Genomic DNA, 12,825 nt, shown 5'->3' with positions numbered 1-12,825 from the left:
TGTAGCTGGAGGCTTTCTGCAGTCGAGTGAGGTGTCGCTCTGTAATTATGAAGAAAGTGATAAAGTTCTTGCTTCCATGATTTGCTTTTAGCTTTTGGCCACCAGGGTGTGATTTTCCTATGAGTGAACCCGAGGTAGTTTGTGAATTTACTGAACTCATCGCTGTTGAATGGAGGTCGTTTGAGGGATTCAAAACAATGGAAAATCTGGTCAAGCTTTGGGATGACTGTTTTTGTTGAAGTTGATGTAACTAATTCCATGATTGGGAGTCTGCTGTAGTTGTCAGTGACAAACAAGTAGGCGTTCACTTGAAATCAACATTGACTTCCACCCATGGTTCTGGAAGTAGTTCGGACATCTGAAGAGGGTCATGAAGATTTGACATTGTGGTTACTTGACATGGCAAACACTGATTGATTTTGTGTTCTACAATATAGTCAATTCCTGGGAATCATACCTTTTTCCAAAGGAGTTTTTTAGTTTTGACTATTCCTTGGTGTCCTTCAACACATTCTGTCAATGAGTGTGGAATGACAGTGCAGTTGTTGCATAATATGAGATCAGATGCAGTTGTAACGGTGAACTCTTTTTGCACATTGTAAAGACCTTGTAGTGTGTGAGAGATTTTGTTTGTAGATGCTTTCTCAATCACGTCTTTCCTGTTTTGTGATTCCATAGCCTCCATACATAGTCGCAAAGCTTCATCTTGTTGCAGCTTGAACGTCAGCTAGTTTTAGCGACTTTGGCACTGCATTTATGCTTACATAATTAGGATGTTGTTCAGCAACCTTTTTCTCATGACTGGTAGGACTGACTGTTGGCTGCAGATGTCGCGAAAGGTAATCTGCTGGGTTAAGCTTGCCTGGCTGACACTCAACTTGGAATTCGTACTCTTGTAGTTTGAGTATCTAATGTTCGATTTGAGTGGGTGGCTTGCTCTGGATTATTGAACAAGCTCACTAGTGGCCTATGATCAGTCATTACTTTAAATTCGCTTCCATATAAGTAGAGATGAAAGTGTAAGATACCCCATATGATTGAGAGTGCTTCTCTTTCTATTTGCAAATAATGTTGCTACAGGCATTAGTGATCTGTTTGCCATCGCAACAGTTGCTGGGTTACCTGCCTTGGATTTTTGTACGAAAACTACACCTAAGCCAAACGGGCCTGCATCCATGACTTGCTGGGTGGTCGAAATCGGCATTTGTGCAACTTGCTGACAAACGTCGTTTGATCTCATGTACCACCTGCATGTGTGATTTAGTCCATTCCCAATTGATGGTCCCTTTTGTCAGATCGTGTAAGGGGGCAAATAGCATAGCAAGGTCAGGATTGAAGCGACTGCAGTACGTGATGAGTCCAACAGACTCTGGACTTCTTGTACATTTGTAGGATCTGCAGCATTTGCAATGGTTTCAAGTTTCTTTGGATCTGGTGATACTTCTTCACCACTGAACACATGACTGAAGAATTCAATTCTGCTTTTATTGAACAAGCACTTGTCTTTGTTCAAGGTGAGGTTACATTCTCTGAGACATTGTAGGCATACATGTAGATGTATCTCAAATTCCTTTTTAGTGCGACCATAGATGAGAATGTCATCACTGATGTTCAGCTTCCTTCAAGTCCTTAAAGTGCAGATTGAAGCAAGTGCTGTAATACCTCAGCTGCTGAGCTGACTCGAATGTTGAGCCACTTGTATCGGAAAAGAGTGATGTGAGTAGAGAATACGGTAAGATATCTTGATTCTTCTGCAAGCTCGATTTGATGGTTGCCTGCATTGAGGTCAAGTTTAGCGAAATGTCTTTCTCTATGATATCATCGATTGTCGGTGTCAAGTGTGTTGCATGGCTTGATTTGGTAATCGCATATCAACACAGATTCTAATCTGGTTCTCACTCTTCGGTTTCTTGATGACTTGTATGGGTGAGACCCAAGGGGTAGACTCATCCCCAACTTTCTCAATAATGTCAAGGTCAATTAGGCTTTGAAGTTCCTTCTCAGTCTGTTTCCTGGCATGAAATGGATACACAACTGGGGGTACATTCGGGTCTACATGCAGCTTGCATGTAACGCCTTTCAGCTTGCTGATAACAGTGAAGCGATCAGCACACAGTTTGAGAATGTTTTTGTTATGCGAAGGAATCAAATATGTGAATGCAATCGTGTAGATCTGTTGCTCTGGGTAAACTGATAAGCGTGACACATTCCCCGTTATGACATAGAATACAGCTTTCATTCTAGTGTCTTTGAATGAGACTGCTGTTTCAAAAGTTCCCAGGATTTTCAGTGGTTTGTCACTGCTGTAAGGGAAAATTTTCCTATTCCCTGGTTTTCAGAGAATGGGGCAATCCTGAAGTTTGTTGAATGTTTTGTCTCCCATGACATTGACAAAGGCTCCTGTGTCTATGATAGCATCAACGTCCGAGCAGCCAATGGTCACTATCACATGTGGCTGTTTGCTGTGTCTGACAATGAGTTCATAAGTATGTTCAGTGTTAAAGGCCTACTACCCGACCCAAACCCGACGACATGTGTCGAGTCGGGTCTCACTTCCAGGTCCGGCATTCGGGCTCAGGTTGGGTCGGGCCGGATCGGACACGCTCTATCACCTCCTCAGGTAAGTGACTTAAATGTTAATTTACTTTTTGGACTTTAAAGGTGGTTTTGTTACAGTTATTTTAAGCACGTGCAGGTAAGGAATAAAGTGAAAAACAGAAGATAGATTAACTGATGGTTGGGTTGGGTCGGGGCGGGCGCGGGAAAAAATGGAAGGACCCGAGCCGGGTCAGGCTCGGGGTCAGATAGGATTCTGTTGGGCTTGGGTCAGGTCTCATTTGCAAACCCGAGCAGGCAGTTACTCAGGGTCATCTGCCTCTACTTTGGCTACATTTTCTTGCCTTATTTCTATGTTGTGCATATGTGATACCCTTTTTTTTGTAGTTGACTTTGCTGATGAGCGAAAAACTCAAGCAAAGTGGTTGGGTTTTCCACAAACTTTACACCATTTACCAACAGCAGGGCATTCTGTCCGGTATGGATAAGCACAGCCACAGTGGAAACATTCTTTGGATATGTCACTGAAAGTAATATTTGTGCCACACAAGTGCCAGGCAATAACCATCTCCAACAAGAGAGAATCTAACCATCTCCCCTTGACATTCAATGGCATTACAATTGCTGAATACCCCACTATCAACATCCTGGAGTTACCATTGACCAGAAACTGAACTGGACCAGCCATATAAATACTGTGGCGACAAGAGCAATGAGAGGCTAGGAATCCTGCGGCAAGTAACTCACCTCCAGTCTCCCCAAAGCCTGTCCACCATCTGCAAGGCACAAGTCAGGAGTGTGATGTAATACTCTCCACCTGCCTGGATGGGTGCTGCACCAACAACACTCTAGAAGCTCGACACCATCCAGGACAAAGCAGCCCGCTTGATTGGCACCCCATCCACAAACATTCACTCCCTCCACCAATGATGCACAATGGAAGCAGTGTGTACCATCTACAAGATGCACTGCAGCAACACACCAAGGCTTCTTCGACAGCACCTTCCAAACCTGTGATCTCTACCACCTAGAAGGACAAGGGCAGCAGATGCATGGGAACACCACCGCCTGCAAGTTGCCCTCCAATTAACACACCATCCTGACTTGGAACTATATCACTGTTCCTTCACTGTCGCTGGGTCAAAATCTTGGAACTCCCTTCCTCACAGCACTGTAGGTATACCTACCCCACATGGACTGAATCACAGAATCACAGAAGTTACAGTGCAGAAGGAGGCCATTTGGCCCATCATGTCTGCATTAGCTCTCTGAAAGAGCAATTCCCTCAGTTCCATTCCCCTGCCTTCTCCCCATAACCCTGTACATTCTTTCTTTTCATATAACTGTCTAATTCCCTTTTGAATGCTACAATTGAACCTGCCTCCACCACATTCTCAGGCAGCACATTACAGATCTTAACCATTCGCTGTGTAAAAAAGTTTTTCCTCATGTCACTTTTGCTTCTCTTACCAAATACTTTAAATCTGTGCCCTCTTGTTCTCGATCCTTTCATGAGTGGGAACAGTTTATCTCTATCTACTCTGTCCAGGCCCCTCATGATTTTGAATACATCTATTAAATCACCTCTCAGTCTTCTCTTCTCCAAGAAAAACAGTCCTAACTTCTCCAATCTATCTTCATAACTGAAATTCCTCATCCCTGGAACCATTCTTGTGAATCTTTTCTGTACTCTCTCCAATGCCCTCACATCTTTCCTAAAGTACGGAGCCCAGAACTGGATGCAGTACTCCAGCTGAAGCTGAACTAGTATCTTATACAAGTTCAACATAACTTCCTTGCTCTTGTACTCTAAGCCCTTATTAATAAAGCCCAGGATACTGTATGCTTTATTAACTGCTCTCTCAACCTGTCCTGCCACCTTCAATGACATGCACATATACACCTAGGTCCCTCTACTCCTGCATCCCCTTTAGAATTGTATCCTTTATTCTATATTGTCTCTCAATGTTTTTCCTACCAAAATGAATCACTTCACATTTCTCTGCATTGAATTTCATCTGCCACCTGTCTGCCCATTCCACCAACTTGTCTATGTCCTTTTGAAGTTCTACACTATCCTCTTCACAGTTCACAATGCTTCCAAGTTTCATATCATCTGCAAACTTTGAAATTGTGCCCTGTACACCAAGGTCTAGGTCAGTAATATATATCAGCGGTTCAAGAAGGCAGCTCACCACCACCTTCTCCATGGCAATTAGGGATGGGCAATAAATGCTGGCCTGGACAGCGATGCCCACATCCCAGGAACGAATAAAAAGAAGTCCCAGCTCTGTTTGTGAGATGGGTGTTGTTGCTTTGCAGGTGGTTTCCTGGCATGTAAGCAATGAATAGTGTTCACAGGAGTTGAAATTGGAGTGTGGTAGTCACTGTTAGCAGCCTCTACTTCATTAGCTCTGGACCCTGAGGGTGATAGTGATCTTGCTAACTCCAGTAGTTCTGATAGCTTTCTGTCTTGCTTTTCGGCGTAGTTGACTAGAGAGACAGCCTTCAATTATTTGTGTTCTGATTTCCTGTTTGACATGTTCAGCAACACCGAAGTTACATTTGGTTGTTAGTTGCCTCATATGTGTGCAATATTGGTCAATTGTTTCGTTTGCTTCTTGCTTAGTGCGTCGTATGACAATGGTTTAGTATCTGGTGCTTTTGTTGGGTGTGAAGTAGGTCGTTAGTACATTTTTTGCTGAGTTGTAGTCATTTTGCTCAGGCATAAATGTCTCAAAGATATCTTCCAATTCTTCACCTCTATACTGATCAGTGTAAGACGGAAAGCTTTGACAGCATATCTTTTTTTCAGCAGGGTAGTGTCCTAGGCTCAATCATCTTCAGCTGTTTCATCAATGACCTTCCCTCCATCATAAAGTCAGAAGTGTGGATGTTTGCTGATGATTGCACAATGTTCAGCACCATTCACGACTCCACAGATATTGAAGCAGCCTGTGTCCAATTGCAGCAAGACCTGGACATCAGGCTTGGGCTGATAAATGGCAAATAACATTCGGGCCACACAAGTGCCAGGCAATGACCATCTCAAGCAAGAGAGAATCTAACCATCTTCCCTTAATGTTCAATGACATTACCATCGCTGAATCCCCCAGTATCAACATTCTGCAGGTTACCATTGACCAGAAACTGAACTGGACCAGCCACATAAATACTGTTGCTACAAGAGCAGGTGAGAGGCTGGGAATTCTGTGGCGAGTAGCTCATCTCTTGACTCCCCAATGCCTGTCCACCATCTACAAGGTACAAGTCAGGAGTGTGATGAAATAGTCTCCACTTGCCTGGATGGGTACAGCTCCAATGACACTCAAGAAGCTTGATACTATCCAGGACAAAGCAGCCTGCTTGATTGGCACCCCATCCACCACCTTAAACATTCACTCCCTTCACCACCGCGCACAGTGGCAGCAGTGTGTACCACATACAAAATGCACTGCAGCAACTCACCACATCTCCTTCACAGCACCTTCCAAACCCGTGACCTCTATCATCTAGAAGGACAAGGGCAGCAGATGCATGGGAATACCACCACCTGCAAGTTCCCCTCCAAGTCACACACCATCCTAACTTGGAACGATATCGCCATTCCTTCACTTTCGCTGGCTCAAAATCCTGGAACTCCCTTCCTAACAGTACAGTGGGGTTCTATACCCCAAAGATTGTAGCAGTTCAAGAAGGCAGATCACCACTACCTTCTCAAGTGCATTTAGGGTTGGGCAATAAATGTTGGCCTTGCCAGCGGTGCTCACATCCCATGAATAAACAAATTTTAAGAAAAATTGACGATGATCTGTGGCAAAAAAATCCCTTTCCTACTACAAATATTTTCCCCATCTAAGGCCATTATTATTTTTTATTAAACAAATGTAACTCTTTTATTAATAGATATATCTCTAATTTGTCTACAACGTCATCCTCAATTTTCTTTGCACTGATTAGCAGTCTGTAATATATATCCAGTAATACCACTCTAACTCAAATTAAAGATTTTCTATTTGAAACACTTCTGTAATAAAATCTTCATCCTTTAGGTATTGCCTCTCATTAATACTGCTAACTCTCTTCATTTTCTTCCTCTGCTGTGCCTTCTGAAAGTTTTATAACCCAGATATTTAATTGCCAATCCTGACCCTGCTGCATCCATGTTTCAGTTATTGCTATTGTGTCATGATTTTTATTTCAGGCAAGGATTATAGTACCTCTATATTCTATAACACGGATTTGCAGACTGTTAATTGTGTTTAATCATATGCAGGTGAAGGATGTTAATTAGGGTCTTACTTGAGAATATATAAGGAGACAGTTACTGAAACTGGGTGAAGATTTGAGTGAGGAGCTACATGTTTGTAATCTTTTTACTTTGTAAAATAAATGCAAGGCTGAGTAAGGATTGGCTGTAGCATAATCCTTCAACAACAAGCTTTCTGGAGTATAATACAGACATTCCAAAAGGCTTGACATTTTTTTATTTTATTACTTCCTCACATCCTGATATTCTTTTTACTATCTTTCCATGTTTAGTTTCTTCCAGCTTAACTGCCTCCTTATTATCTAGACAACCATGGGTTGTTTTCTTACCGAAACTCTCTATCATGTTTGTTCGTGTGCGAGTTTTGTTACCACACTTGTCAACATAACAGTGGCTATACCTCGGAAGTAATTTATTGGCCGAGGCGCTGAAGCCTTGAGAGACATTAAATAAGTGCTAGTTCTTTCCTTCAATATGACAGACCCTACCTAATTGCATTGGAAATAAAAGCAAAATACTGGAAATATTCCTAGGATTTACTGCTTTTATTTCTGATTTCCAGCATTTGTGGCTTTTCTCCTTTTAAAAATGTCAGTACATTTCCTGCATGCATCTTTGTATTTTTTTCCTGTTGAGTATTTTACCCTCAGTTTTGAAAAATGACTGACCTGTTCCATGAGTCGATGCATATTATTTTTATAGCTGTTTATAAGCCTTGTGTAAAGGACAACAAGGAGTGATGCCACAAACAATTATTTTAACAAAGGCTTCTTATTTGATACCATTGATTACTGCAAGGACCTCTTGACACACCAATACATTTTTACCTGAGTCAATCAACACAAAAATCACTTGAGATATTGGGGGAAGTTTTCTTGATTAGCGGTAGGGATGAACTATCACCCTCACCACCACCCCCCCAACCCCCAAACCCCAAACCCCCAAAAAATCACATGTGTTTAAAAGCTGTCATGTGTCAACATGACAGTTTCTGATATAAGCCTGATGCGGCTGCTGCTAGTTCAGAAATGCAATGCCTCATCATTTTTCCATTACTTACAATGTAAAATAGTAAAAATACTTATAAATATCATGACTATATACTTGACATTATCAGACATCCACAGCCAAGAAGACCACAAAGGGTTCATTCAGTGATGAGGATCCATTTCATGTATCGCGCTCAACCACGTTTTTTGTCCCTTAATTTAAATGGATGAAATATTGGGCAGGCACCTTTGTGGCCATGTGATCTTTCTCACCTGATTTTCATCTTTATTCTCTGCCCAGGCAGTGATTTATCCCTTAAGGTTAAAGAGAAAAATCTTCCCTACACACACGACTAAGTGGAATTACCAAATATTGGAGTCTTGAGTTAATGGCCTAGATCATGCAATCAGCATTATTTTAATGATGTAATTAATCCATTTGAAAGAAATAGGCTAATGCTGGTGTTAAACTAACACAGATCTGAAAAATTACACCATTAAGCTCATGGTTAGCAGCTTAATAAGTGGATCAGTGGCATTAATGTAGATGCCTTCTGATAGGCTCCTTGATTGTCTTTTACTTGTAGTAGAACTGATCTCAAAGAAAGCACACTGCGTATAGTGATACAAAACTACCAGTTCACTAAAAAGGGAGTAAAATTAATTCTCATTTAATGTTATGTCACTTGCATTCATAATTAAATTAAAATAGATCTTAAATATTAATTTCTGCTCATGTAACTACATTTTTATTATCCTATTCCCGATCAGTACAGTAATCTAGAAATATAAATTGCATCAATATGCATACATAGAAACTAACTAAAGTATTAGATGCTGTTGAAAATACACATTAATCAAAAATCTCCTTGGTGCTATTTCTACTTACCTGGATAATGAAAAATTAAATCAATGAAAAATGTTTCAAATTAAACAGAATTTTATAACTGCAAGCAAACATGATAAATTGGTGCACACCTAATTCTGCACTTTCTACATATTGCTGTCAGTTAATATTAAACAAATTGTAATATGTCACAAAATTGAAGTACACTGACAGACTGCCTCTGCTTTGAAAAATCAAATGGTGAAAGATTCGGGTTACAGAAAACACTTTCAGTCCCATCTACTCACCCTCTCTTCATATATATATTAATTTGTTCTTTTTCCAGAAACATATCCAATTGTCTACTGAACCAGTTTATATTGTCTGCTTTAATGCTCTTCCCTGATAACGATGGGCCTAATTTTCTGGCAACGGGGCACCTTACTCACTGATGGTACACCCATTGGAAAACAGCAGGAAACATGCACATGTTCCCCCAATACACAATGCCAGCAGGCAAGTGTCCCCCTTCACCTCTATGCTCTTGGGAAATTATCGTTATAAGTCCAATATTTCTTGACTGAAAAAGTTGTCCCTGACTTTCTGTCTTGATTTGCATCCACTGGTATTCGAACCCGCACCAGAGTAAATTATTTGTTTGGATCCATTTGGTGAATTTACTTCATAATACTGAAACTTTAATGAAATTCAAGTATCTTCTTGTCCAAGAAAAAAACCCAATCTTCTTGACCTTTCCTCAGAACTTGATACCTGAATCATCTTTGTTGCTCACATTTGTACCCTCTCAAAGGCATCTTTCTTACAATTGGTGACATTCAGTTCTTTGGGTGGGGTCTGACCAATGCCTTATGCAGCAATAATGTCAACTCTTTAGATGTGTACTCTATCCTTCTGCTAACACAGCCTAATAGCTTATTTTCCTTTTTCACTGCAGCTAAGAATGCACTGATGGTTTCATTTGTTTATCCGTCAGACTAGACCAATAGTTCTATTTCCTGATCAGCATGCTGCATCACTGTTCCAATGAGCACCATTTCTCTCTTTTGGTCCCTCTTTTTTGGCTTCACTCAGGAGGTTACATGGTTATGGAGGGGGGAGGGGCGTGGGTAGGAAGTGTCTAGTCATGATGCTCCAATAATTAAGAGTGTGGGACAGACTTGATGGGATAGCTGATCTTTTCTAGCCTGCCATTTTTGTAAGTTTATACTTTGTCAGGAGGTATGAAAGTCAGGCCGGCTAGTTGTTTTATTTGTCTGCTTCTGCTGCTTCCCATTCCTTAACATAACGATTCTTTGAAACACATTTCCTGGAGAGCTATGCATCAGTTTTGTGTCAGTTTCCACATCTATTTCTGTTAGGAAGTTCTTGGTCAGTCCCCTCAAGTTACTGCAGCAATGCAGTATTTTTCGAGCTCACAGCAGCAGACTCCAAACATACAGTAGAGATACTGCTGGGAGCCCATCCTGCATATGTTATGGACCCCACAAAGGAAGATAATATGGATGGTGGATTTCTGTCATCACCGCCCTGGTGATGATCTGTCAGAGCGGTTCACCGTTTATAGATCCAACCCAATTTTCATTCCATTGAAATCAATAGAATAAAAATTGGGTTGGATCTACAAAGGACAGCAATCTGCTCTGCCACATTAGTTTCAAGGCAGAGAAGATGAAAATGTATTGCAGAGTCTCAGTGCGGACAGCACTGCGGGTGGAAGTCCCACCCTAACATGTGCCCAGAAGAATCCCGATGAGAGGAATCTTTCCATTTACCTTCTGTGACACTTTGAAATATCAATTCCATTTCCCTGCCCATCAAGTTAGTAAAGAAGCCACTAGGTTAGTTAAACATGACTTTCCTTTCCTGAATCCATATTCATTGTCCTTTAGCAAAATACTCTCGATGATTTCCCTCAACACTTGTTAAATTTACTAATACAAAAGCAAAATACTGTGGATGCTGGAAATCTAAAATAAAAACAGCAAATGCTGGAAATACTCAACAGTTCACACAGCATCTGTGGAATGAGCAACAGAGTTAATGGCGTGGGTGGTGGGGGGGAGGGGGGAGGGGGGGGAGTGGGGAGGGGTGGGGGAGAAGAATTTTAACCTGCCAGGATTGTTGGGTTTCTGTGTAGCCAGCAGGTTAAAACATCTGAAACTGATGGCATGCTGCAAAGCCAGCAGGAACCTGCTGACATCCACCTTCAAATGAATGTGTTTTTCAGTGCATGGGAAATCCCTATGGGACAGGCAGGACTGGCATTTAAATATGTCAAATGCTCATCAGCTGCAGTTTTAACCCAGCATTCTGACTTTAAATTTGCACTCATGGCTTTACCAGGCTTCCTGGAACTCTCCGGGTAAAACAAAGTGAGGCGACAGTAGGGGATGAGCAATTGATCATATTTAAAGCCTTTCTTGCCTAAGATATGACAACTGCTTCCTTGCCTAAGTGGAAGGTTTTAACTTACAAGATTTCTTCTGAGAATGCACTTTCACGCTTTGGAGGTGATTTCCGATACTTTGAATGTAATTTCTGCTACCTTGGATTTTTTGCCTTTGATCTGCACTTCCCAGCTGTCAGCCTTCACTGCAGCACATGAGCTGTTTATGCAGCTTTACCTTGGACCTCTGATGAGGAACAAGAGGAGCAGCAGCAGCAACAACAACAGCAGCAGGAGTAGCAAAGGCAGCAGTTTTCTCCTCACCCAGCTGCCATGCCACATTACAGAGAGAATGAGCACAGAGCTCCAACTCACAGGAGGCGACACCCCCAACACACGGAATACAGGCAAAGAATGAGCTTTCTGGACATGACTGAGCACCAGTGCCTCAGGAGGCTCGGACTTTCCCGTCAGGTGGTCGCTGACATTTGCAGCCTCCTGCAAGAAGACCTCCTTCCAATTGGACCAATTGAACACACATTGCCAATGATACACTGCAGATAGCCAGGTGATGAAGGGTAGAACTGGAGCCTCATCTTCACATAATTATACACACATCACAAACATGAACCTTCAAACCCACCAACCACTGTTTCAGTCTGTTCCTACATATCAGAGCGCAAGTGAATCACCAGTTAATGCCCACCACCTGAATACAATTAAACACCTAATTAATGTACAATTAACAGCCAGCAGCTATTACCACAGGTAAGAGGCCACCACAGCCCTTACATTTTCATCTCTGGCTCCATCCAGGATCTGCTATCCACAGATGCATCTCACAATTGACAGATGTCATGCTTGCCAGAGTTGGCACTTAACGTGCACTTTGCCACTGATGAGGCCAGTCAGAAGGAGAAGGCCTGAGATTTGCTGCTCTGGCTGGATTCTCACTGGTCCAGGGAGTCACAGATTGCACACATGTGGCAAATAGGCACCCTCAGATTACCCAGGGATATTCATCAACCAAAAAGGATTCCACCCCATCAATGCTCAGCTGGTCTGAAGCCACCAAAGGATCATTATGCATGTCTGTGCAAGATACCCAGGGAGCCTCCATGATGCCTTCATCCTGCACCTGTTAAGTTTCCCACAGATATTCACACCTCAAAGCATTTAGCAGATGGCTTGGAGACAAGGGCTACCCTCTAAGGAAGTGGCTGATGCACCTATGAGGAGCCCTACCGTTGACGCCCAACAATACTGTGAGGCAGCACAGTGGCGCAGTGGTTAGCACCGCAGCCTCACAGCTCCTGCGACCTGGGTTCGGTTCTGGGTACTGCCTGTGTGGAGTTTGCAAGTTCTCCCTGTGAGCTTGTGCTCCGGTTTCCTCCCACAGCCAAATATTTGCAGGTTGATAGGTAAATTGGTCATTGTAAATTGCCCCTAGTGTAGGTAGGTGGCAGGAAAATGGTGGGGATATGGTAGAGAATATGGGATTAATGTAGGATTAGTATAAATGGGTAGTTGTTGGTTGGCACAGACTCGGTGGGCCGAAGGGCCTGTTTCAGTGCTGTATCTCTCTATGACTCTAAACAGTACAGCAGAAGCCTCATGAGCACAAGAATTGAGCAAGCCATCAGGATGCTGAAGATGCAACTCAGGTGCCTGGATAGATCTGGGGGGTGCCCAGCAAGTGTTTCCAGAATGATAGTGGTCTGCTGCACCTTGCACAATATTGTGCAGAAGTAAGGACTGGAGCTCCAGGAGGAGGAAG

The 12,825-nt window shown here is 42.4% G+C and overlaps 1 protein-coding gene across 1 annotated transcript in view; it reads right to left on the bottom strand.

Annotated features, from left to right (window-relative positions):
• Window positions 1-1,834: 1,834 nt before the first annotated feature.
• The window catches only part of tpo (thyroid peroxidase), a 135,282-nt gene continuing 124,291 nt past the window's right edge, over window positions 1,835-12,825 (bottom strand). Inside the window, exon 15 of the mRNA XM_068028488.1 lies at window positions 1,835-2,328. Within this exon, the coding sequence (XP_067884589.1) occupies window positions 1,835-2,328 (494 nt within the window). The remainder of the gene's footprint in view (window positions 2,329-12,825) is intronic.

The sequence above is a fragment of the Heterodontus francisci genome, chromosome 3 (genome assembly GCF_036365525.1).
Source record: "Heterodontus francisci isolate sHetFra1 chromosome 3, sHetFra1.hap1, whole genome shotgun sequence".
NCBI classification, from domain to species: domain Eukaryota; kingdom Metazoa; phylum Chordata; class Chondrichthyes; order Heterodontiformes; family Heterodontidae; genus Heterodontus; species Heterodontus francisci.
The sequence above is the reverse complement of the archived record's forward strand: the minus strand, read 5'-3'. Positions and strand labels throughout refer to the sequence as shown.